This window comes from Eptatretus burgeri, chromosome 8 (assembly GCF_056783735.1).
Source record: "Eptatretus burgeri isolate ZD-2024b chromosome 8, Ebu_testis_v1, whole genome shotgun sequence".
NCBI lineage: Eukaryota > Metazoa > Chordata > Myxini > Myxiniformes > Myxinidae > Eptatretus > Eptatretus burgeri.
The window spans coordinates 38,998,948-39,026,196 of NC_140968.1; the positions used below are offsets into that span (position 1 = coordinate 38,998,948).

General features: G+C 43.9%; 1 protein-coding gene across 3 annotated transcripts in view; it reads left to right on the forward strand.

The window, feature by feature from the left end:
• LOC147021566 (RNA cytosine-C(5)-methyltransferase NSUN2-like) overlaps nucleotides 1-27,249 on the forward strand; it is a 218,064-nt gene that overhangs the window by 190,783 nt on the left and 32 nt on the right. For all 3 annotated transcript variants that reach the window (XM_085893704.1, XM_085893706.1, XM_085893705.1), the window contains exons 12-19: nucleotides 13,473-13,569; nucleotides 13,690-14,030; nucleotides 14,170-14,262; nucleotides 22,862-22,997; nucleotides 24,360-24,440; nucleotides 25,309-25,447; nucleotides 25,586-25,625; nucleotides 25,971-27,249. The exon at nucleotides 25,971-27,249 is cut by the window's right edge and continues 32 nt beyond it. In XM_085893704.1, the coding sequence (XP_085749830.1) occupies nucleotides 13,473-13,569; nucleotides 13,690-14,030; nucleotides 14,170-14,262; nucleotides 22,862-22,997; nucleotides 24,360-24,440; nucleotides 25,309-25,447; nucleotides 25,586-25,625; nucleotides 25,971-26,388 (1,345 nt within the window). In that variant the 3' untranslated portion in view covers nucleotides 26,389-27,249. The remainder of the gene's footprint in view (nucleotides 1-13,472; nucleotides 13,570-13,689; nucleotides 14,031-14,169; nucleotides 14,263-22,861; nucleotides 22,998-24,359; nucleotides 24,441-25,308; nucleotides 25,448-25,585; nucleotides 25,626-25,970) is intronic.

The following is a 27,249-nucleotide window of genomic DNA, read 5'->3' on the forward strand; positions in this document are numbered from 1 at the left end:
AGATGAAGAACAGCATTGTGTCCGCCTCAATATGACTACATTCAAATTCCTCCATCCTTTCTCCGGAGGAGATGTTCCAACAATTTTGCCTGATGGAGTACACAGTCAATTACTCTATGATTCTTTACAAGCTTGGTGAACTCATCCTTTAGAAACTTTTGCAGCCTTTGTTTGTTTCCCTGATTGCTGAACAGCACCTGGAAGTTCTTTGTGGCAGGAAACCTATCTGATGTTTTCATGTGCACATTTCTGGACCCATCTCAATATGCTGTCGTGGATTTACGACGCTCATGCTCACTGTCTTTGATGGAGTTTTCCACACCATAGGCATCATTTACAAAAACAATCTGGCTTGCATTTGGATGCCTTCTGCGAAAAACGGAAAAAAAGCTTTTCAGCATAATCTCCCCACGTGAGGGCAGACCCATCAGCTTTCTCACGATCTTCTGCAGTTGGGGTCGCTAGTCTCCACAGGAAACCCATATCGACGAGGGCAATGTACTGATCTGGAAAAGATTCGACAGGCTGCATGTTTAATTTCTCAACTAACTGATTTTTGCACTTTCTTCATGGTACCGTTGATGTTAAATATGGGTAAACACTCATCTGTCACGCGAAATTCCATCACCTGTGCGAGAGTAAACTTCTCTTCACCAGATTCTGCCAGCCAAATTAACGATGCCATTGCTCTGTTTTCCATAGCATCTGTCTTTGTCACTTTGCCTGAGACCGAATCCCTAGTTACAGGAGGTTTGCTGAAAGTGTATCTTGAACATCTGTGTATAGTAGCATCAAATGGTGTGTTCTGTGAAAACATTCGTTCTCTGAAGAATTGAGTCACTCTTGTTTCACCATCTTCGTGAGCACTTTCAAAATCACGTACCAGGTCACCTGAGGCGACAACACCGGATACCAGAGATCTCAGTTGTGGTTTATCCAAGTCAAATGGGTCACAGTCAAACTCGGTAATGCAACTGTCTAGGTCTTGGACAACCTGTTCGTCAATCTTCAGACGACTGGAGGTATTCTCAATATGCTTCAGAGCAGAGGTCTTCATCTGTGCCAGTGTGTGAAGAGCTGTCCTTACTCTGTTGACTGAGTTCATGTTCCTCGTAGTAGTTAACAGTATCTTCTCATTCCGCAGAATTTTCAGCCATCCAGCCTTCATCTTGGAACCTTTGTTCAGTGTCATTTCAATCCAGAGGTCTGGAGGCAAACACGAATATGGCCTTCCAGTCATTGATTGTGCAAACAATCCATCTCATAGGTATCTGGCCTTTTCCTCGGGAAGACTACTTACTTCAAGCCAGAATTCCACAAGCCAGCGAGCATACCGGTCATTGTCGTAGACATGGAGCCATGGCATCATCATTTGCAATGAAGCCTTGAATTCATCCCAGTTCCTTGTTTTCACTGTATGGATATTCAGCATCAGAACTTCTACCATGGACATCAAACTCAACCAATACTTAACCATGGAACTGTTAGATGACTCGGCGCTCTGGAACACTTGTTCCACGAAGGACACAATATCTGGGTGAGATTCCAACTCTGAGTAGACTTCCTGCTTTTGCTCTGGAGTTGTGGAGGATTCCTGAAGTATGGCAATCTTCTCCTTTGTATTTTCAGACAGGGACACCCCATCCTGCATGCCTTCTCTGATCATCCGTCGACTCAGAGCTTCATACATCAACCAAAGACATCTGATGTTACGTTTGTAGTGTTTCCCACATAGTGCCTTCTCAACTGAACCTTCAGCAATGGCCTGTGCAGCAACCAGTATGTCAGACAAGCCAGAACCATCAAACTGTTTATAAATGGCAGACATGAATGAGCACTGTGTGTGGAAAGGCCCAAGAAATGGCACAATGTCTTTGAAGGCTTCAGGATTTTCATTACTCAGTTGCACCATAAGTGCATAAACTGGTTGATCACCAACTAGCAAAAGAAAGGGCATTCTTTTTTTTCTCAGCTGCAGCAACCATCCTGCACATCACTTCATGGACTACAGATTTGTGTGGAGGCTTAGGAAATGTTAAGAAATAGTATGGTTTGCTCTTTTTCACATGTTGCTGCACAGTAACCTGAAACCCACCAAATGCACCAGTTATTTGTTCATCAGCAGGCATGTTTGCTTGGTCATCTGCATGACGCACCAAAGCATGGATGACACCCCTCTGTCTCTGTACATCTGTGTTCTGACAACTAATATCAATCTCTGGACGAGGAGCTGGTTGTCCACGTTTCACTGTTTTATCGGGCTGAACAACATGTTGCTCCAGGCACAAACGTTTCAGGTCTTCTGAACTTGTGGGCAGTGGTCGCATGTCTCTTTCTGCATCTGGTAGACTTACTTCCAGGTTCTGAGGTTGCACAAACATAACATTGGTGCGGTGTGACGTATCAGCGCCTGTCAGTATGTCTTCACAGAAGTCGTCATTGTCAAGAATGCCAATTCCAGGAATATTCTCTGCAAGCTCTACTGGACATACATCATTTTTTTCAAGGTCATGCTTTGCCCATGAATCATAGAGTTGAAGAAAAAGATTTATAGCTGATTCCGAGGGAGAACTTTTTGAGGATGTCCAGACTCTCTCGACTTCGGGTCAGTCCATGCAGTGTCACTAACAGCTGTGTTTGAAACGCAGAGCTTTTTCCTGTGATGTATGACAAAAGCAGCGAGGCAAATGCATGAACCACAGGATCTCTGCTGCTTTCTTCAAAGTTCTGCTTCTATGGGGTTTTTAACCATGTCAGAAACTTCAAAAGCATGTCATTTGGGGCCTGTGGTGTCTCCAATTCCTCGACACTTGGTGGCCATGCCATTTCAGGAATACTAGCAAGAGCATCTTTCATGCGTCTAGCAACATTGTTGAGCAGCTGATCATCACTGACACCCAATGAATAAATGACTGCTTCAGTGTAGCTGCCACCAGCTGATGTATCATATACTAGTGTACTTTCATTTTTTCGATGGTGGTCATGAAAGCCAATGTTTTCACCAAATTCTTTCTGAAGCATTTCCTTGATGTTGCTTGACTTCTTGCCACTGGGGTCAAAACCAAAGTTTCTCAGTAAGGCCTTATAATCAGACAGCAGGCTCTGGAGTTCGCAACTCATGCTCTTCAAACACAACCAAGCGTACATGTTTGAAGAACATCTCTCGTACTTCAGAAAGACGAATATCTTGTACATGGAGCTGACCATCTTCACTGCTTTTTGATGGCGACACATACTTCTTCCAGCAGGACTGGTGATAGCGGATTTCTGCTGCAAAGGGATCTGGTATTGCATCTACAATCGTTAAGATGCGATCACGCATCCTGATGTCTTGGAGGTACACTGTATGTGCCTTGAATGCATACCAGGCATCCATCGTTTGCATAATATGCCATCTGTCCCTGGTGGGGTGTTTTTCATCTTCCGGCTTCATGCACCATACGCAACAGTTTTCATCATGTATCACCCCACTTGCTGCTCGAGATAGTCTCTGGGGTCGTTCCACAGAACAGCAAGCAGAACAGCAACTTTCTTCTTGGAGTATCTCCTCAGCTGCCAAACTTTTGTCTCGTCTCTATTGCCAGTTGTATATGACGTTTACTAGAAAATGTAATCTTGCAAATTTTATGAAAACATGTTTTGTGGTCCAGCATCCCAATTCACGGTGTCGTATACTGTTCCAAACCTGTCTAGATGATGCCATTGCTGTGCTAAAGTCTTCAGATTGTCCCATGATTCAGGGGTAGTAATGGATTTGTTTTCATCGCAATGCTCACCACAGAGGATGCACTTGTGGCTTTCTTCACTCTCCTCGCGTCTCCTTTTTTTTTACGTTTTCCCTTGGACGACATGGCTATGACTCATTCAAGGATCTCTGTAATAAATGAAAAGTGTGTTAAAACATAGTAACATTTCAGTTTACTTAAAACCTATGCATCTTAACCATTCAGGGTGTCTTCCTGGTCTTCGTTGCAGTCAGCTTGCGGCCGTCGAGGATTTTTCTGCAAAAATGATTAAAAAGCCATTTTTTTTTTTAATTCAAATTCTTACACTTAACAAGATATTATGCTGAAAAATGAAATATTTGACCTTAAAACATATGTTTATATCCACAAATCATAAAAAATCGAACATGTAGAACCAAAGATATGCAATTTTTTAATATACTGGAAGCCGTGTGGCGGCCATTTTTATTTTTTGCGTCTGGACAAGTTAGCCCACATTTTCAAGAGGTTCACCCCAGCTCATTTTAATCGGCACCTTCAAATTGACTTAAAACAACCTTCAAACTTTGGTCCTGGAAAAACGGTCACGGGACCCTATTGTGGGAACTAGACAATGTCCTGAAATTGTAAGAGCAATTAACACTGCATAAGAATGCATTCTTTTTAAAATTTATTTAATCTATTTCAGCCTCTTGTTTGAGATCTTCTTTTTCTGTGCCTGTCCTTGATAAGCCTGTGATGAATTGCTGCATAATATATTCTACGCTGAATGATCTCTAAAATTGTAGCCTGCTTACCGAATACAGTGTCAACCCAACCATTGTGATGCCACAAGGGTTTGATCTGCTGCCCACACTTTGGTCGGCACGCTGCTTCCCATGCTTCAACTTGTTGTAGTTCCATGAGAGGAATGCGTTCCAAAGCAAGCTTTTAATAATTCGACATGTCTCGTGTTACATATTTTCACCAGGTGTAGATCCACACCAAACAATCCTGCAGTTTAACACCATAATAAAGTCCAACTTATTCAACCACTTGGGATTCCCGCTTAAGAGTTGTTGCAGCTAAAGACCTTCAACATACATCGTGACAGATTTTCCTCCCATGTGAAACTTCAAACTCCAACCCAGCCATTGTTATCAGTTCAACATGTCCGAATCAAAGGATCATAAAAACCATCTCCCAAATGGGTAATCATCTCTTGTTTAAAGTGAGATGTTTGGTTTGTGCATGGTGGAAAGTAGCAATGTCAATGTGGATAATAACCCAAGTGATTATGAATGACTGATACAAGGTGTACCAGCAGAAATCACAGTTGTTGAGCCCTGTTCACACAGCTACGGTCACTGAAATGCAAACCAAATAATTCTGGCAAGCTTTTCTGCTACTGACACCTTTCACTTCATGGGTGGTTACATGGGGAAACGGGGAGGGTGCACGACGCGGAGGAAGCAAAGAGGGGATATGGGGTGGAAGGACATGAAAGCTGAGGGCTTCATGGTCATCCCCACCTACACCGAGGGCTCCACAGTCACTTCCGTTTGCCTGACTGGGCCATGTGCTTTAAGTGGTGGTGCTTGTCGGTTACTTCGTGCTTAACTTCTTTCCTTGAACATGGAATAATGTTTCCTTCATTCTCTCATTCAGATTACTGTCGTTGATCATCTAATTCTCCGTGCAATTGCAAAACAAGAAAAAGAGCAATCATAGATTGCAGAACCTCACCAGGACTTGCTTTGTGTGTTGTGTTGTGTGGTGTTGGTGTAGTTTTGGGTGGTGTTTGTGTACTGGTGTATTACATAATTAATAAGAGACATAATTAGAACTGCCACTTTATAACTGCTGGCAGTGATGACTGGTTCAGCCATTTCAGAGAATTTTGAAGGTTAAAAAAAATTTCGAAAAATTATCTGCCAAATCATGTGACCGATAACACCATCAAAAACATTTTTATGGAACATTTTATCCCTAGATGACCCTCAATTTTTCATACTGATCGGATGCAGCATTCTACATGTGCAATTATGATGTCATAAGAAAGTCTTGATGATCATCAAGTACATATGATGTTTGCAAAAGATCCCTCGTTCCCCACGAGGAGTACTTGCTATGTGCCAAGTTTCAATTTTTCCTTGGTGCTTTTTCAGAGATAGAGGTGTACAAGGTTTTTTTCCGTTTTTCCAACATGGCTGCCACATCATGTGACCTATGACGTCATAATTATCATTAAAACATTCTACATGAGTAGTCGCACCAATGGTGAAAATTTTGTCTCAATCCGACAAGCAGTTACGGAGAAAAACACGAAAGTTCTGTGCGGACAAACAAACAAGCAGTCACAGACTGGTACTTACGAAATCGTCAACTTGACCTCTGACCTTGTCTAAAGGCCCTGTCACACCATGACGATTTAGCCAGCTTATGCCGACTTATGGAAAATTTGTCCAAAACGCTGGCACACGTCGAATACGTTATGGGTAAGTTTTGAAAACATTAAGAGCACACTGAAACACGGTGGCATACATCGTAGTAGGCTGGCTTTCGTCGTCGTACGCTGAGGTGGTCCACAAATTTTAGCATGCTTGAAATTTTATGACGTGTGCCAGCGTATGACTCGCACGTTCCGCTACGCTGGCCATAAGTTGAAGGCACGTTACGCGATCGTTGACACACGTCGATGCACGTTACTTGTAAGTTACTCATAAGTCGAAACGCGTCGAGGTAATGTTTAGCATTCCCGAAACTTATAACCGATGAGTAACGTGTTGTAGGCACGGTATGCGATCGTTGACACACGTCGAGGCACGTTACTTGTAAGTTAATCGCAAGTCGAAACACGTCGAAGTAATGTTTAGCATACCCAAAACCTATTCCTAACCTATGAGTAACGTGCTTGGATCCTATGTGTAACATACCTCCAACGCATATTGACGTATGTAGACGTATTTGATTGACGTCTTCCAGACGACCACAGAACTTACTGAACGTGTTTCTAATTTACAGTAACTGTATAATGGCGTATTGGCAGCGTTTAAAAAAAACAAAAATAAACCAATGTCACCCGCAGGCTGACCCGTATCTTGCCAAAAGGTGACCACATGTGACTTATTTAAGGTCACACTGAGGTGAACAGAGTTGCTATCCACCAGGAGCGACTCCTTGAGGAATATCTGCCTACGAGAGATTCCGATGAGAATCGTTCTCCAGAGTAACCAGGAAAAATATTCGTTTGTCTCATAACGTCACCAAGTGACATCATAATGTCTCAAGCTTGACATATCTAGAAAGCACTCATCGGGGTGTTCAATTTGAGGTACTACACGATATGGTTCCTAAAACTTGAAAATTTGACCTTGGGGTCAAATATGTTTGACCTCAGGTGCTAAATATGAAGGTCAAGGCCAATCACCACCAAAAATTAATCAGCTGAGCACCAGAACATGATCTATATTCCCATTAAGTTTGAAGACGATCCGATCAAAATTACTCAAAAAATAAGGGTTTCGTTGACTCCCCTGATTTGCGACAAAGTGACCTTGACCTTCAAAATTTTATGCGCTGAAAGGGACCTCTATAGGCCTCTGATATGCGAAGTTACAAAAATTTCCAATGATAACTGTGTTCTGCAGAGTGATTTATATGTGATTACAGATCAAAAAAAAAAAAAACATATGAAGGTCAAGGCCAATCGCCACCAAAAATTCAGCAGCTGAGTGCCAGACCATGAACCATATTCCCATGAAGTTTTAAGACGATTCGATCAAAATTACTCAAAAAATAAGGGTTTCGTCGACTCCCCTGATTTGCGACAAAGTGACCTTGACCTTTGACCTTGACCTTCAAAATTTTGTGCACTGAAAGGGACCTCTATAGACCTCTGATATGCGAAGTTACAAAAATTTCCAATGATAACTGTGCTCTGCAGAATTTTTTTATACGTGATTACAGACAAACAAAAAAAAAACATACAAGCTGACTAACATATCTTGCAAAAACTTCGTTTTGGCAAGATTAAAAAAACAATAACTTCCGATATTTCATTACGTGCCGTTACGTCACGTCCGATTGCCTCTTCAGTTTGCTCATGTCTTATTCTTAGTTCCTCATCTGTGAATATTTTCTGTTTGAGGATATTGTCACGTCGACGTCGAAACTTAAAAGCAAATGTCTGAATATATTTTAAAGTTAATGATAGACTAAAAAAATAAAAATAAAAAACAACAACAACTTCCGATATTTCGTCACGTGCCTTGACGGAGCCAAGGAGAAAAAAAGAAAATATGCCTTGACGGAGAAAATAAGTTTCGGGTATGCTAAACATTACCTTGACGTGTTTCGACTTATGAGTAACTTACAAGTAACGTGTGTCGGTGTGTCAACGATCGCATAACATGCGTACAACTTATGGTCAGTGTAGCGGAACGTGTGAGCCATACGCCAAATAAGTCATAAAATTTTCAGCATGCTTAAAATTTCACGACTTGCTCGACTTACTACAGCGTATAACAGCGTGCTTCATCGTATTTTAGCGTGCTCTTCACGTAAACAAAACTTACCAATAACGTATTCGACGTGTGCCAGCGTTTTAGACACATTTTTCAGAGGTCAGCATATGTTGACAAGATCAGCAAGGTGTGACTGTGATGTTGACACTTCCAATTCTTGGGCGGTTATGATTTGAATCGCCGAGCGGCAGCCTTTTAATAGGCTACGGCACGTGATCGTCGGCGATACGTGCAGCGCGCTATGCATAAGTTAGACTATCGTTGGGCATATGTTGTGAACGCCGACAACAGGCTAATCATTCGTTGGTATAAGTTATCTAAAAGAAAACGAAACGTTCTGTGTTCGTTACTAATATGTTGTGCATATGTCCAAATCGTTATGAATAGGCCCAAATCTTAAAAAAAAAAACATCAAAAGTTCGGCATACGCCAACGTTTTACATACATTTTTATACGTTGCCATTGCTGGCTAAAACGTCAAGTTGTGACAGGGCCTTAATATAAGCTGTCTCTCGAGAAGGCAGCGACGCAAACCAGAAGTTTCTACGATGATTCTGTCCCAAACCATCAAAAATCGAATGTTTGACCTCACTGTGACCTTGACTGTTGACCGATTTTGACCAAAATCTAATCGGCGCTAGCAATCACCCTCCTGAATCAGGTGGTGTAATTTGACATTGGTCGCTTCTTCCATTCTCGAGTTACCGTGGATTAATGTAACGTAAAGGTCACACTCGATGGCCCCCAACAACTCGAAAGGACGCCGGGGCGAGCGCGATGACGTCAGCGTGCACACGCAAAACCTTTACGGGACTCAACGACGCGTCTGCTCGAGCGCGCTGCGCCACGTGACGAGCCGTGACGCGGCGGGTGAAATATTTTTATACAATCTTAAAACGTCTCCAAAACATCCGATTTTTACCAGAATTTTGACAACCGAGTGTTAAGCGTCCAAAGCGATCGCAAAAACCGAAGACAAAATTAAAATCGAAGTTAAAACGAACTCGTAACGTTGACGGAAGCAAAAATACTCCATTTCTCCACAGGAATTTACGGAATTATTTAATATTATTTTATAACACAGATTTTTAAAACAGCCGTAACGCGACGAATTGACACACAAATTCCGCCGAACTTACCTCGATCTTCCAAACTCACGCTCCGTCAACAATACCTGTGGTAACTTTTCTCGACTTGTGTTTTGGATGTTTGACCTCACTGTGACCTTGACCTTTGACCGATTTTGACCAAAATCTAATCAGCGCTAGCCATCACCCTCCTGAATCACGTGGTGCAATTTGACATTGGTAGCTTCTTCCGTTCTCGAGTTATCGTGCCGACAAACAAACAAACAAACACAAACACAGGACCAGAAGTGATCAATATACTTAAGAAATCTTTAGATTTCGTAAGTAACAAACGGACCCAAAATGCAATGAATCACCCTGCCTGTGATACACTGGGATGACGGTTTATAGCTGGAGTAGGATTCAAACCCAGGTTCGACAGCTTAAAAACGAGTGTGTACCTCTACACCATCCTGCCAGCTCCATCTGGTACTGACTCTGTCACTCAGTGATTCAATGGTTCGTCAGAGAGGTCAGCAGTTTGAACCCGACCCTGGCCTCGTCCAAGCAAAGACCTGAAAAATGGTATGTGCTATGTTCTGTGCCCCTAGTACATGTTACATCTTAACAACAAACAGATGTGCCAGTGAAGTCCATTTGGCACTCAGAAGAGGATGAATGGAATGTGCAGCAACATCCACCCTGACGTGCATCCAAGGCCGCCACAGCATGACAGTTTTGCACAGATGAAATGGCTGCAAAAATTCCACGGTATGGAGCTAAGTTTGAAACTGATTATCCCATTACTGATGTCAGTTCCACTTCACAAAATGGAAGTGGATTGTTGGCAACAAGATTCATCCCATGTCCAGTTATTGGTGTGCACTTGGGATTTCACAACCCTTGTGGTGCATAATTATCATCATATTTCCAGCTGTACTACTGCGCCCCATCTTGGTACTGCGGTCCCGTGAGACGTAGCGACTATTGAGCGTCCAGTCAGACGTGTTCGGAGACCTTTGATTCGAGTGCCTTCCTTGCAGTTTAAACCTCTGCTGCATCGCTTGCTCCTTGCCGGACATAAAGCTGTCGCGGGCAATGAACGAGGAATACCACCATTCCTATCGTTTCTCCCAAAGGAACATCAAATTTATCAGCAGGGGTTCATTGCTGATGTATACCTTTGATGTTTGCTCGGAGCTCCATGCAGTGGATTGCATGCTCCTCTCAAACATCCAAGTTTCTAGTGAAGAGTGTGCTGTTTGAGCGAACCTGTGTTTTATGAAAGCATTTGTTTTTTGTTTGTTTGTGGCAATGCCTTGATAAAGGTTGAATAGAATGAGGATGTACATGAAACTGGAGGCTCTTCCACGGTCAACTCGGGGACATAAGAACTGGCTGTACAATACAGGATTAATGGGGAACGCTCCCCTTTCAACTGGGTGTTTCCAATTTTGTACTGCAGTTTTATGAAATATTGAAGAGGTATCTTCATTCTCCCTCACCATGATGCCCAAAAATGGAAGAACACAGTGTCTCCATTTTTGTCGTATTTCAGCATTTAAAAATAAATAAATAAAAATGACTCGGGCTTGGCTATTGAGCTTGCATTAAAACTGCTATGTCAACGTAAAACGAACAGTTTCTTTGCTGCGTCCTCATTAACTTTATTTGATTTTCTGCAGTGAATGGCATTACTGAGTAATTGCCTGGTTTTGTTGTCTGGTTGTGCTTGTCATCTTTCACTTGTAATGTAATAATGTTTGTGTTGTACTCCAGTGTTGAAGTGGAGTTGAGACCTATTCTGGAAGGATGAATTCCCTTGGTCTTCATATCCTTTGGCTGGTATTTATTTTTGTTTGGAGCGGGGGAATTTGTCCTCTTAATTTTATAACTTATTGTCACGTCTGAGGCTGACTGACTTGTGCCTCAGCACCGAAGCTCTTACGAATGCCTCCACGGATTTCTGAAACTGTTTTTATGTAGTGTTTAGATGTTCTCACGTGTGGTTACCGTTCCCCAGGGATCATTCAAGAAAAACCGAACCGGATGGCGGAAAGCGTACCAGAGGCAATGGGCAGGAAAATATCTCTTATAATGTTTTTTTTTTGTTTTTTTTTTATATAAAAAGTGATTCTTCACCATTGAGAGATGGGGCCAAAAATTATATATTTATATATATACAGTAATCCCCTGCGATATCGCAGTTCACCTATCGCGCCCCCGGTTCATCGCGGGTTTTCCCTTGGAACTTAACTAATTTTTTTCTGCGGATTCCCCCGGTATATCGCGATAATAATATATAAAATATAAATTATAACGCGTGGTGCTCGACCAGTCACACAACACACGAGACAAAGTTTCGCTTGTGAACTTCGAATATTTTCTACGTTTTTTTTTCTCCAAGCCCTACGATGCCGCCCAAACGCCCTACACCTTCTCAGGCTTCTGGCAAGGAACCGAAGCGCCAGAGGAAGGTCCTGATGCTCCAGGATCAGGTTAAGGTGCTCGATATATGCGTCGGGAAGGAAAAAGGTTTGCCGCGGTTGGACGAGCACAGCCAAACCGACCAGACCAGACAAGTCGATCTCCGGCACCTCGAACCCGATCATTGCCAAGCTGACCAGAGCAGACGAGTCGATCTCCGGCACCTTGATCCCGATCATTGCCAAGCCGACCAGACCAGACGAGTCGATCTCCGGCACCTCGAATCCGATTATTGCCAAGCCGACCAGACCAGACGAGTCGATCTCTGGCACCTCGAACCTGATCATTGCCAAACCGACCAGACCAGACGAGTCGTTTTTTTTTTTTTTTTATTTTGGGAGGCATCCATTCATCGCGGATTTTTACTTCTCGTGGGGGGGGGGGGTTTGGAATGTAACCCCCCCCCCAATAAATGGGGGATGACTATATACATATATATATATATATATATATATATATATATATATATATATATATATATATATATATATATATATATATATATATATCACGATATCTCAAAAAGCTTTGGACGGATTCCGATGAAACTTGGTGGACAGGTTGGTTATGTAACAAGAACGAATTGATTCGATTTTGGTGAGGATCCGAATCCAGATCCGGGTATGAGAATGTTTTTAAATTTTTCAAGTGATTCTTCACCATTCAGAGATGTGGCCAAAAACGATATATCAAAATATTTGTGACCCCGATATGTTCCACTGGCTCAGGAATTGTGCGGTGGAGGTATGCACTCTACCAAGTACCCTTCTAGTTAACCTCTGTCATCTTCGAAGATGGATGGAGGTTACTGTTTTCACCCCTTTCTGTTTGTTTGTTTGTTTGTGAACAGTATTACGGAAAAACTCCTTGACGGATTTCGACGAAACTTGGTGGGGGTGAAGGTATGGTCCAAGGATCATGCCATTAAATTTTGGACTTGGTCCCCCCCCAAAAAAAATTGTTACCCCCCCCCCCCCCCCAAAAAAAGGGAATTTTTTTTTTTTGCATTTCTACATGTTTTAAGTGATTTCCAATCCCCTCCCCCAAAAAATTGTTAGAGAAAAAAAATGTTTTGTTTTTTTTTTGCATTTTTACATGTTTTAAGTGATTTCCAACCCACCGCCCAAATAATTGTTCGAGAAAAAATAAATTTTGCAACTTTTTTTTCAACAAAATTTCGATTTCTTTTTTTTTGCATTTCTTTCATGTTTTGAGTGATTTCCAACCCCCCCCCCCCCAAAAAAAAAATGTTGGAGAAAAGAACTATAACTGTCAGCACTGTTGACCATATTTAATGAATAAGATAGAAGGTTCACTTGAGTGACCCAGCAGTATTGGCTGCGGAGGTTTTGCACTCTCCCAAGTGCTCCCCCTCTAGTTTTAACTGTAATGTTTCTTTTTGGATGATATTTTCCTCAATATTTTCTCGAAGCCCAGGAACCACACTCCCTTATTCCCATAGGAAATTGGTTTTAACTATCACGGTTTTGAACATCATGGCATTTTCTAGGAACATAACCCCAGTGATATTTAAGGGTTTCCTGCGTACAAATTCACTTTTATAGTGTAGATGTGCATCGACAATGCCATGCTCCGACTCAATACGATAAACATTGTGATGACATTATTGGATTGTCATCACAGAGTCCTCACTTTCTTTGATCTCTGGTTGTGCTGTTTACTTGCAGCATCAGGATCTTGCCCCACCACCAAAACACAGGTGGCTTTTTTGTGGCAGTAATTGAAAAGAAGACCACCCTGCCTTGGAGTAAGCAACAACCAAAGGTGATAAAAGGTTGAAATATTGCATTGCCTTTTCTTTTTTCCTCCCCCTGTCCCCAGTCATTTGCTGTCATAGTTTAGCTTTGATTTCATCTTTGGGCCACTTTCGTTTGAATGTTTCAGGTCAAGCAATGCCATTCTAAAGATGATGTGAGAAAAGAGTCCAGCAGTACACCCACCTGCGTTGAAGGCTCCGGCGCAGCACCCACCTGCGTTGAAGGCTCCGGCGCAGCACCCACCTGCGTTGAGGGCTCCGGCGCAGCACCCACCTGCGTTGAGGGCTCCGGCGCCGCACCCACCTGCGTCGAGGGCTCCGGCGCCGTGCTGACCTGCATCGAGGGTTCTGGTGCTGCGCCCACCTGCGTCGAGGGCTCCAGCACCGATGGCTCCAACGCCGTGCCTGCTTGCGCTGCCACCCCTGCCTACTTCAAGGGACCACGTGCTTTAAGGGATGGCATTTGTAGGTAAGTCTGCATGGTGTTTAATTTTGATTCCCTTTTTATTTAACTCTTTCGTTTGTAACAGTTTCTTCCTGACCCAACATATCTTGTTTGGCATGACCACGTTTTTACCTCTTTGGCTGACTGGATTGCTCTGCCCAAGGCCTCCTCCGAACAAGAGAAGGAAGCTGATGGGTTTCAAAGAGGATCCATTTGTCTTTCTGAAAGAGGACGATGCAGTATTTTCATCTTTTGAGTACGTACAAATCTCTGTTTGTTTCCTTGGAATGCAGCAGAATAACAAGTGCATGCTGTGATTTTAATGAGGAGCGTTGTCTGCAATTGTTTGCTGAACAGCAGACCCTCCCCATTCATGGGGGTTACGTTCTTGAAAAACCCAGCATTGGGAAAAACCGCAATGTGCAAAGTTAAGACCTTATGGGGAAAATAGCGTTTGGGGAACCAACTCAAAAATGTATCGACTTTTTTGCCTCAACTGTGATCGTAAAAATGAAATGCACTTAAAATTGTACTTGCTTTTTATGATGGTGATGAAGGGCGTTGGAGGTTATTGAGATGATGTCGACTTCCTTGGCTTTGGGTCGTCGGTCATCAGACTTTGTGAAGAAGGAGCCGATCTTTGTCTGCTTTGCCTTGTTCTGCATGTCCTTAGAGACCTCCGGATAATGTGCCATGACAGCGTCCATCTCTCGCTTAAATTTCAAGCACCCCTCCATGAAGGCTTCTTCTTCTTCTTCTTCTTTTTCTTTTTCTTTTTCTTTTGGCGTTTTCAGAGCCTTGAGCCTCTATTTATGCCACGCACCTAAACTTTTGAGCTGGAGCAGACAAGTACGCGGGACATTATATTGTTAGACCCGTTTCTTTGACAAATTTTAACAATTATTTGCAGAGTCGAGGGTGCTTCGAGCTCAATCGGCAAAGTGTGTCCAGTACACCTGATCAGATGATCCCCATCTCTCAGGCAGAGTGGAACAGGTGCAACCTGTACTGATGGCATTGTGTGAAGATGTGATCCACATCTTTGGGAACCTGATATCACTCGCAGAACCCCGTGGGGTGACACCCTATTGCCCTGGCCTATGTAAATAAGAATTTAGATCACAATGTCCGAGTCTGAGCCTGTAGAGGATTGCCTGGTCCCTTCGGGAGAGTCTGTGAACTCCATGAAGACTAACAAAAATCTCTCAAGACATGTTCCTCATTCTGCTTTATCCCAAGTCTTCTCTTTCACGCTCATAAACTGTCTTATTTCCCCCACCTCGCTTAAAAATAAAGAAACAAATATTTTCATTCAAAAAAAATTAACAAATCAGGAACTCATTCTGCCTCCTTTCTCCTTCCTAAGTTCATTCTTTATGTCTTCCTTTCTCATTACCTCCAAATTAAACCAACATTCCTCATAATTGAATTAATTTGCTTCTTACTTTAAAAGCTTTGAATAACATTTTATCTTGTTTCATTTATCTTGTATCACGAAAACTCCACATTCTTCTTCTTCTTCACAACATCCCCAAATGTTCATAACTACAGTTGTGGCCAAAAATATTGGCACCCTTGCCCTCTTTACAAATAACTCACAATTTCCTCGAAAAATATTGTGACGTTCACGGGACTTGAACAGTCCCGCCAACGGAGGATGAGCCGAAACGATGGCGGCGGTTTTGATCTCTCTATAGCAAACGGGACGAGGAAGGTGGCACGAGTCACTTTTCACTGAGTTAATAACGTTTATTTCTACACGAGCGATAAGAAGGCTCGGCAAGGGGAGGGATCCGTGGGCCATTCGACGAAAGGTGATGTGGATTCGGGCATGGGGGAAAACACAAACAATTTCAATGGATATACAGCAAAATGTGAAGCATCAATTCATCAGTACACGAATCTCAAACCCTCTAAGGCGCCAGGTACACAGACACACACACACACACAGACACACACACAGACAGACACACACAGACAGACACACACAGACAGACACACACAGACAGACACACACAGACAGACACACACAGACAGACACACACAGACAGACACACACAGACAGACACACACAGACAGACACACACAGACAGACACACACAGACAGACACACACAGACAGACACACACAGACAGACACACACAGACAGACACACACAGACAGACACACACAGACAGACACACACAGACAGACACACACAGACAGACACACACAGACAGACACACACAGACAGACACACACAGACAGACACACAGACAGACACACACAGACAGACACACACAGACAGACACACACAGACAGACACTCACAGACAGACACACACAGACAGACACACACAGACAGACACACACAGACAGACACACACAGACAGATACACACAGACACACACACAGACAGACACACGCAGACACACACACAGACAAACACACACAGACACACACACAGACACACACACAGACACACACACAGACACACACACAGACACACACACACACAGACACACACACACACAGACAGACACACACACAGACAGACACACACAGACACACACACACAGACACACACACACAGACAGACACACACAGACAGACACACACAGACAGACACACACAGACAGACACACACAGACAGACACACACAGACAGACACACACAGACAGACACACACAGACAGACACACACAGACAGACACACACAGACAGACACACACAGACACACACACACAGACACACACACACAGACACACACACACAGACACACACACACAGACACACACACACAGACACACACACACAGACACACACACACAGACACACACACACAGACACACACACACAGACACACACACACAGACACACACACACAGACACACACACACAGACACACACACACACACACACACACACAAACACACACACACAGACACACACACACAGACACACACACACAGACACACACACACCCACACACACAGAGACCCACACACAGACACACACGCACACACACAGACACACACACAGACACACACACAGACACACACACACAGACACACACACACAGACACACACACACAGACACACACACACAGACACACACACACACACAGACACACACACACACAGACACACACACACAGACACACACACACAGACACACACACACAGACACACACACACACAGACACACACACACACACAGACACACACACACACACACACACAGACACACACACACAGGCACACACACACAGACAGAGACAGACTCACACACACAGACACACACACACAGACACACACACACACACACACACACACAGACACACACACGCACAGACACACACACAGACAGACACACACACACACAGACACACACACGCACAGACACACACGCACAGACACACACGCACAGACACACACGCACAGACACACACGCACAGACACACACGCACAGACACACACACAGACACACACACACAGACACAGACACACACATACACACACACACAGACACACACACACAGACACACACACACACAGACACACACACACAGACACACACACACACAGACACACACACACACAGACACACACACACACAGACACACACACACACACACACACACACACACAGACACACACACACACACAGACACACACACACACAGACACACACACACACACAGACACACACACACACACAGACGCACACAGACAAACACACACACACACACAGACACACACAGACACACACACACAGACACACACACACACAGACACACACACACAGACACACACACACAGACACACACACACAGACACACACACACAGACACACACACACAGACACACACACACACAGACAGACACACACACACACAGACAGACACACACACACACAGACAGACAGACACACACACAGACACACAGACACACACACACAGACACACAGACACACACACACAGACAGACACACACACACAGACAGACACACACACAGACACACACACACAAAACATAGCAAGGTCGTCAGGCTTGGCAGTGGTGTCGATGCAAGTCATTGGATTGGTGCCGGACGAGCTGGCGTTGCGCCTTTCAGGGGCAGGAGACACGGTGGTGCAGATGTTCCATGCAGAATTGTGGTTCTTGGCCTGGGAGCTCCAACCAGCCACCGTGATGTTCTTGGTGGTGTCGACCTCCTGGTGTGAGCCCAAGACCGCTCACAGCCACCAGGGAACCCAGTTCATGCGCCAAGAGTGAGCAGGATAGGGAGGCAGGTCTGCCCACCGTCCGATCCCGTACCCAGAGCCAGTGGAACACGAGAGCCAAACGAGGTGAGGCACAGCAATGGCACGAGGCACGACGGATCAAGGAACGAGCAAGCGCAACGAGAGAGAGCGCTGAGAGAAGAGAGCCTCGACAAGAGCTAAACAAACTCCGCCAGCTATTTTTTTTATCACCCCCCCTCCTCCAATCAAATCGTTTCATCCTCATGAGTCCTCGTAACTTCCAACGAAGCCTCTGATTGGTCCTCCGCCTGCCGCCTTCCGCCAATCGTCATCAAGGGGCGGAGCCATCCGCAGCACCGTTCTGTCATGGCAAGCCTTCAGGAAATACTAAAAGGGAATACGCATCAACACTTACCCTATCCCGTGTCCCTATCTAATTACGTGACAATTATCATTTCCCCCTTAAAGAAATGGACATTTACTAGACAATTTATCACCACTGAATTCCTACTTCATTACACTGAGATCCTGGTACAACTCGAACAGCGTGGCATACCGAATTAAACATCCTAATTACCCTTTGAATGCATATCCCCCCCCCCCCCCTCAGATGTAACAATATTGTTACGGCTGTGGAAATTCGCAGAACACCATAAAGGTCCTTAGTTCAGTTAGATCGATAAGTCCGTGTTCAGTTAGATTTCCCCACTATTGTTTAATGGGAATTATTCGTGTCGCAGGGCTGTGATCTTTGAGATAGCCGTTTTTCTTTACTGTCGTTATTTGGACCAACCACCAACATCACTCTCATCAACCGCTTCACAACAACCACCAACCACAACCCCACCACCACCACCACCAACATCGCTCTCAAACAACCGCTTCAGACCAACCGTTCTCCCACCACCACAACCACATGCGCCTCAACAAACCATGCCATCCTCATCACCTCAACCACAACGCGAACCACAATTATACCAATCATCTAACCACCTTCCCCGCTACGCCAACGACCGATCACCTTCTCCATAAACCACACTACAACCCACTCCGCTTGTAAAACCGTCTCTACCAAGGAAAAGGAACAAGGGATTCCAGTAATGCCATGAAAAAGAAGAAGGTATTCCGACGGCGCGCGGATTTTCCCGCCTGTTTTTCCCGCGCGCCGCAAGGGGGAGATCGCTCGTCATTGGTCGGTTCATAGGGGCGAGGCATTGGAAATGGGTAACGCCTCCTTTCTGGAAGCTTCCCGCAGGAGCTGGAAGTGGGGCGGAGCGATAAACAGGGAGAAGCGAGGCGTTGGAACTGGGTAACGCCTCTTTTCTGGAAGCTTCCCGTAGGAGCTGGAAGGAGGGCGGGGCGATAAGCGAGGAGGAATAAAAGGGCGCACGGAGCAGCCATGAGGAGAGAGTCGGCGGCTCGTGGTCTTCTGTCTGTCTTGGTCTTGGAGAAGCGACCCGTTCGTTGGAGCTTGCAGTCGGTGGAGAGTCCGGGCGTCGCAGAGGGGACGTGGACTGGAGGCATCGCTCTGCCAGCTGTGTCGCGCGAACCTGCGCGTTTGTGTAAGGAGAGCCGGAGAGAGCTCGCCGGCCACGCGGAAGGCCCGAGCTCAGCCGTGGCTACACCAGCTGCCGTGGCGACAGACATCGAGGCTCACACCACAAGGCGCCACGAGGGTGCAGGTAACCTGCAACGGTCTCGTGGGACTCGTTCGGTCTGCCAAGTCCCACGCCATAAAGGTCTACGGGCCCAGCCTGACCCCATTGCCTTTGATGGGGTCTTTTCTTGTGTTTCTTTTGAATGAATGTTGGTGGCGCCGTCGATAAGTAAAACTGGTTAAGTGCTTGTACATTATTAATCGTAGTCGGTTGTAGCGCTTCGCCTTGCCCGCGTCTTTGTCCCCGTCCCGCAGTCTTCATAAAACAACTGCATGCGTGTTTTGCCTTTGTGACTGTATAAGTGTTTTTCATTGCATAGCTGTATCTGTGCATGTGTGCTGTGAATAATAAATGTGCTGATTTAAATGTGAACCCGTTTGTCATGTCCTCTTTCCCTGATTGGAACACCATCTCGTATCTCGCAATATTAGTTGGGTTTTTAAATACCCGTTAAATATAATCGGGTCCGGCGAGGTCTGGCGATAATACCCGCTCGGTTATCCCAGAACGGAACGGACAGCTTAAGCGGTTCGTGTCCAAGTAGGCCTTCGCCAAGGTACAGTCCCTCGGGAGGTTACCCGCGCAGGTACTTGGATATATCGATATTTGGCGATTGACCCTATTTCGCGTGGGTAGAATACGGACTGGGCCGTGGTGGTATTAAAAACCCACTGTGACTGGTTTCTGGCGTTGTTCCAGAAAGTCATGACTGAATTGTCCGTCCGGTGGGCGAGCGGCTACGATTAGTGAAAAGCGGTCGATCCCACGCCGGCGGGCGAAGATTCGTAACAATATGTTGAAATTGACAAAAGTATTTGGTCTCCACCATTCTTTATTTCACTGCTAATATTACAGAAACGTTGTTTTTGATTCAGAACTTAATATAACCTTTCAGATAAGAAAATAAAAAGAAATGGCAATGACAAAATTATTGACATCCTCGAGTTAATATTTGGTATCACAGCCTTTGGACAAAATAACTGCAGTCAAACACTTCCTGTAGCCATGAATGATCTTCCTACACCTCTCTGCTGGCAGTTTGGCCCACTCTTCTTGTGCAAACTGCTCCAGTTCTCCCAGATTTGAAGGGTGCCTTCTCCCACCTGCTGTTTTCAGATCTCCCCACAGGTGTTCAATGGGATTTAGGATCTGGACTCATTGTTGGCCACTTAAGAACTGTCCAGTGTTTTGTCTTGAACCATTCCAGGGTGTTTTTTAAAAAGTGTGTTTGGGGTCATTGTCCTGCTGCAAGACCCATGACCTTCGATGGAGACACAGCTTTTTGACACCGAGTTGAACATTGCGCTCCAAAATACCTTGGGAATCTCCTGATTTCATGATTCCATGCACACATTCAAGGCACCCAGTGCCAGAGGCAGCACAGCAACCCCAAAACATCACTGAACCTCCTCGATGTTTGACTGAAGAGAAAGTTTATATTTTTTATTTTATTTGAAGACTTCATTTTGTTTTCTCGAAACAGATATGATGTGCTTTACCAAAAAGCTCTAATTTGGTCTCTTCTGTTCACAGGACATTCTCCTCGAATGATTTAGGCCTGTTCAGGTGTATTTTGGCAAACTCCAGTCAGGCTTTCTTATGTCTCTCTCAGTTGTGGGGTCCTCCTTTGTCTCCGACCATGGAACTCTCTTTCATTGAGTTGGCGACAGATGGTGTGAGTTGAAACTGTCGCACCTTGACTGAAGGTCAGCTTGAATCTGTTTGGCAGTTGATCAAGGTTCTTTCTCCACCATTCAAACAATCCTTCGCTGCAATCTTCGATCAGATTTTCTCTTGTGGCCATTTCCTGATAACATTGCGTATGGTGGACACAAGAACATCAAGGTCTCTGGAGATGGACTTTTAGCCCTGAGATTGTCCATGCTTGGCTGCAATCTTCTGTCTGACCTCCTCAGACAATTCTCTGGTTCTCTTTCTTTTCTCCACGCTCATTGTGGTCCACACAGTGACACAAAACAGCAGAATGACTCCTTTTCTCTATTCAAACTGGTTGAATGAGTGATTTTTATATTACAGGCACTGGCAACTCACCACAAGTGAGTTCAATTCCAAAGTAAAGGAGAATCACCAGCTTGAAATCTTATTACATTTAAGAACGTCAAAAAGGTGCCAAAATATTGTCCTGGCCATTTTAGGATTTCTGTGTGGAATAAGCGAAGATTGAGTAATTTTTTTCAGCTTTTTTTTTTTTTTTGTTCTCCTGAACACCAAATAAATACATGGGTGGATACCAAACAATTTTTTTTTATTTCAACAATTTTCTGGAAGAAATGGTGCATTATTTGAAAAACGTGCAAGGTTGCCAATATTTTTAGCCACGGCTGTATATTCTGTCACAAACACGATATCAAACTAAATCGCGTGATATCACTTGATTACAGTCCGTGCAGCATGATATCGAAAGAGTAATTGAGTCTGCGATGGAGGGCAGCATGGGGCTGTGAGGTAAGATGGATATGCAAGGTTGTGTATTCCTCCATGCCAGACGGCGATAGAGCGAGGGACACATGCTGCGATCGGCACTTTTTAACCACGATGATTCAACCACGATAGAGTGAAACGGCAATGCGGAAACCCGTGATCGGGGTGAGCCTGCTGTATGTGCATTTATTGGATTTTCTTGTTCACTGGAGGTGGGAAGATTAATCTGAATTAACAGTAGTGAGGAGCTCACCAACAGGGTTTGGAGGAATTTTTAACAGGAGTGATCACTCCATTACTCCTGCACTATCATTTAAACCTCATTGCCCAATCAGTGGCTTGGTTTTTATAAAATAACACCAATGTTTTCAAGGCTATAGACATTCCATTCCATTTTGCTGTAACCCTTTCGTTGATGCTCAATGGACAGCTGCCATACTTGCTGCAAGCAGTGGCAGCATCTCTCTGCTCCCCACTCATGCCTTTTTTCTCTCCCCTTCCCTTTGTGTTTTTATTGATGCTTGTGTGCAGGAAATTTTATGGTTTGCATCCCAAATTTCCTCGGGAATGTGTCCTGATGCGCACGCACATGGGAAAGAAACGTAATCTTTATATGGTCTCTCCCCAGTTGCGCCAGTTCTTGATCTACAACAGTGAATTTGTCAAGGTAGGTCTGTATATGGTCAGGCTCTGCCATGAGGTGGGAGGACACTTGTCGTTATGCTTAGTTATTTTATTTCCTCATGATTTGCGGTCTTTCTGGCAACCTGTGACCTTGCTGGCGTGACCTCCTTGTACTTTGATGAGAAGGGTTTGACTGACAATTTTTGCAAAAGCCTTTCAAGCTGGTCTCTTTTAAATTATTATTTTTATTATTTCTTTCTTTCTTTCTCCTTTCTGAATCTTTTCTTCCTCCAGAGATATGAATGATGGAGTACGGTGCTGTCTTTTATGTTGGGCATTTAAAGCCCCTTCCGCATAAACGCAAAGGCGTGTACCTCAGACACTTTCCACAATTCCTTTGATTTGACAATTTGAAACCAGATTATTTCGTGGCTGTATAATTTGTTGCTTTTATCTATTGACTTTTGCAAGTTCAGTTTGCAATGGAAAAATAAAAGGTTAAAAAAAGGAAAAATAAAAATAAAAGCACCAAATGACCAAAATTATTGCATTTACAGAATGTGTTGATTGGGAAGTGGATATAATATAGACTGTTATAAAAATGCCTGGGAAGGAGAGGGCAATCCACCCAGTATAACCCTTGCCAAGAAACTGCTTTGGCAGGAGTTAACCTGCCCTTGGGCAGAATATCAGAATAAATGAGAAATGACTTAAATACTGAGTATGGGAAATACTGAGCCACGAACACTTTGTTACCTCTGTCACCGAAGGTGAAGGAGGTTATGTTTTCACCCCCTTTCTGTTTGTTTGTGTACACGATATCTCAAAAAGTTGTGCACGGATCCGGATGAAATTTTGTGGACAGGTTCGGTGTGTGACAAGGATGAACTGATTAGATTTGGTGAAGATCCGGATCTGGATCCAACAACTTAATTTTTTTCGGTGATTCTTCACCATTGAGAGATCAGGCCAAAAGCTAAATGTAGCACAATATCTCAAAACGGTGTGGATGGATCTGGATGACTTTTTGTGGACAGGTTGGGTGTGTGACAAGGATGAACTGATTCGATTTTGGTGAATAGCCAAATCTAGATCTGGACATGAGAATTATTTAAGTTTTTTGAAGTGATTCTTCACCATTGAGAGATAGGGCCAAAAATGATATAGTGCTGTCTCGCATGATATTTCAAAAATGTATTAGGCCTCATATGTTCTCATGGATCAGGCTTTACATGGTGGAGGTATACGTTCCACTGAGTGCCCCTCTAGTTTATGTAAAGAAACATTAACGTGCATCTGACCATTTAATATAAGGACTGAATTGGACCTGTTTGTCATTCTCTCAAGTTCTAACTTTGTGGGTTGGGAAACCTCTTGCTGTCTTTGTATTTTTGGTCCTGAACAGGTGATTAACACAGGAATGCGGATGTGGTCATGTAATTCTGATATGGAGTCATCCGGCTGCATGTACCGCCTCAGCCAGGAGGTGAGGTAGTTGCAAGCACAGTGTTGTTACCTTGTCCTCTGCATTATTATTTTAGTTAGCTTTGTGTCATGCCTTGAAAGTCAATGTATTCGATCTTTATTCCCATTGGGTATCTTTCAGTTGATGAAAAAGTTCATTTGGAAGAATTGATGTGTTTGTTGTTTTTTTATCCCCCGCTGTGTGGCGGAAGGGGGATATTGTTGTCACCCGGGTCGTCCGTCCAGCTGTCCGGGCGTCAACATTTATAGCTGAGTGCGATAACTCATAAACTGTTCGCCATATCGATTTGAAATTTGGGTAACATGTACCACCTGAACAGGAAGAACCCTATTGATTTTGGGCGTGGCCGGATCCAAGATGGCCAACTGGGGCGGCCATCTTGAAAAAAGTTTTTTGTAATAAATGGAAAACTGCTTATCTGATTTCAGTTATTTTTCATTGGCGGGGGATTCCCCATCTCTGATGGTATATTTTTTGTTTTCTTTACGAGGCATGCTTAAGCGTCGATTTGCAGTTGTTTAATCAAAACAGCATGTTGGACTTCACAAACTTATTGCATGTTTATCTGTGAATCTCAATGAGGATATAAAATGAAGTGAAGCACATGAAAAATGATTTTTTTTTTTCTGGCACTTACTGTAAGTGTTGTTGGAATGGCTGTGGTGGTGGTTTGTATGCTCCTTCAGTTGCCTTTGAAAGGGTTCCCACTGTCGTATAATAATAAAAATGGTGCCGTTACATCGTTGCACACCAATGTTTTTCCTTTTAGTGATGGATGAAGTATCTTCTTGTACGAACTGTTCGAGTATTTCAGATTGAGCAAATATGAAGGGCTGGATCATCTCTCACACATGTTCTGCATCTGCAGGGTATATACACAATCTTGCCATATATTTCGTCTCGAATTATGGCTGCCAGTTATGAGGACGTGCTTGTTCTTCTGACTCAGGAGAACCCTTGCCTGTCCAAGTTCTCCCCTGAACTGCGAAGCCAAGCCAAAGAGTTTGGTATCGTAGGGTTTTGGGCTTTTTCTCTCTCGTCATATGACTGAGCTGCCAAGTAACTTGAATTAAAAAAAAATTTATGCCAGTGAAACTTTCAAACAGTTGCTTGGATGAACCTTAACAATACCCCCCTTCTTGCAGGTATTGGAAGTGTGCTGCTGAAATACCAATTGAATCAAGAGTAAGTACACCAAGTTATCTTCTTCAAATTATACATTTGCTGGATGTAACAGCAGACTTCATGAAAAATTGCTTTTGCAATTCAAGGAAGTGGCCCCTTGTGCCCTGTTAATGGAAAATTGCTCATCAGATGCAGATGGACATGACACACTGACCGTTGTCACGTTATCATATACAACCTCTGTATATCCATCGGGAATATTTAAGAAACTGTCTTTGAGACGTTTGCACGTCGTCTTATGTGTAGCATTGCCATGAGATAATAAAAGCAGAGATAACTTGTCGTTTGCATCAACTTGCCAAGTTGGTTGAAAAAGGCAATTGTGCATGCGTGCGTGTGTTTTAGACGAGACGACTCGTCATCCTGCCCATTAGTGATGTGTGGCTGGCGAGGCAAGATTTCCCTGCGCTGCTTTATGAAGAAAAATCATCGCTTGCACTACCTGCGCCTGCTGGGAGTCGAAGTGTCCCCGGACTCTCTGAAACCTGAGGTTGAGCTTGGTAGGCAGGCAAAAGACATGCATTCAGAGGGAGAGATGGAAATGGGAGTGAAAGCAGAGGAGAATGCAGATTTAGGTGGAGAAATGGAGGCAGTCATGAAAGCAGAGGAGCTGATGGAAATTAAAGTAGAGGAGAATGTGGATTCAAATGGAGAAATGGAGACAGCCATGAAAGCAGAGGAGTTGATGCAAATTAAAGTGGAGACAGTGGATTCGGGTGGAGAAATGGAGGCAAGAGTGAAAGCAGAGGAGCTGAATGAATAACAAATTGAGGGAAATGCAGATTCACAGGCGGGAGACAAATTTGGACAGAAAATGGTGGTTGACCAGCATGTGATAAAGTTTTGAGAAAATGTAGAGGGAGTCATCTATTTCCTACTGTGCACGAGAATGAAGAAAAAAAAAACTTATTTTGGGAGGGAAGTCCAATGGTTAGAGAGACCAGCAAAAGTCAAGCTGTTGAAGAAATTGAGGCCACAAAGCAGGTGTATGGAGGGGAATGCCGCTGCATATCCACAAGCAAGTTCACATTTTGCTGCTTGGCTCTTGCAACATCCTCCATTCATCAGGATCAGGCCAGAGTTATCAAAAAAGAGAAAAATCACTCAAATCTGCCAGATCAGGCCGCTTTTGTTTTTCGCTGGATTGTAAATGTCATGACCTTATCGCCGTGATGTCATTGTGTTTACCTCTCAAACTTCAATTCTTGCACTTCTTCATTGAGCCCTTTCGTGACAATGGGCACGTTTCTAGGTGATGAAATATAATGGTTCCATAAACTACCGGCATTGGTAACAGCCGTATGCTAACAAGTTCCAGTTAATTGCAACAAGCTTCTTGAGAATGCAAAGCCCTTTAAGTCATTTTTTTGATATGTTCCGCATGACCCAGTAACATTGTTCGTGCATATGTACTGCAGTCGTAGTTGTTCACTCGTGTTGTAACCCTCAAAGCAAAGAGGTGTGGAGGTGCTCTTTGTCTTGTTCCATATTTTGTAGATGATGAAAGTGTAGATTTTTGCTGCAGCTTTCAAGCAAATGCTTTTCGTTTTCTTTCCTGATAGTATTTCATAGATCACCTTGGTTCTGTACTCCATGGCTGCAAAATCCACTTCTTTTTCTTTGT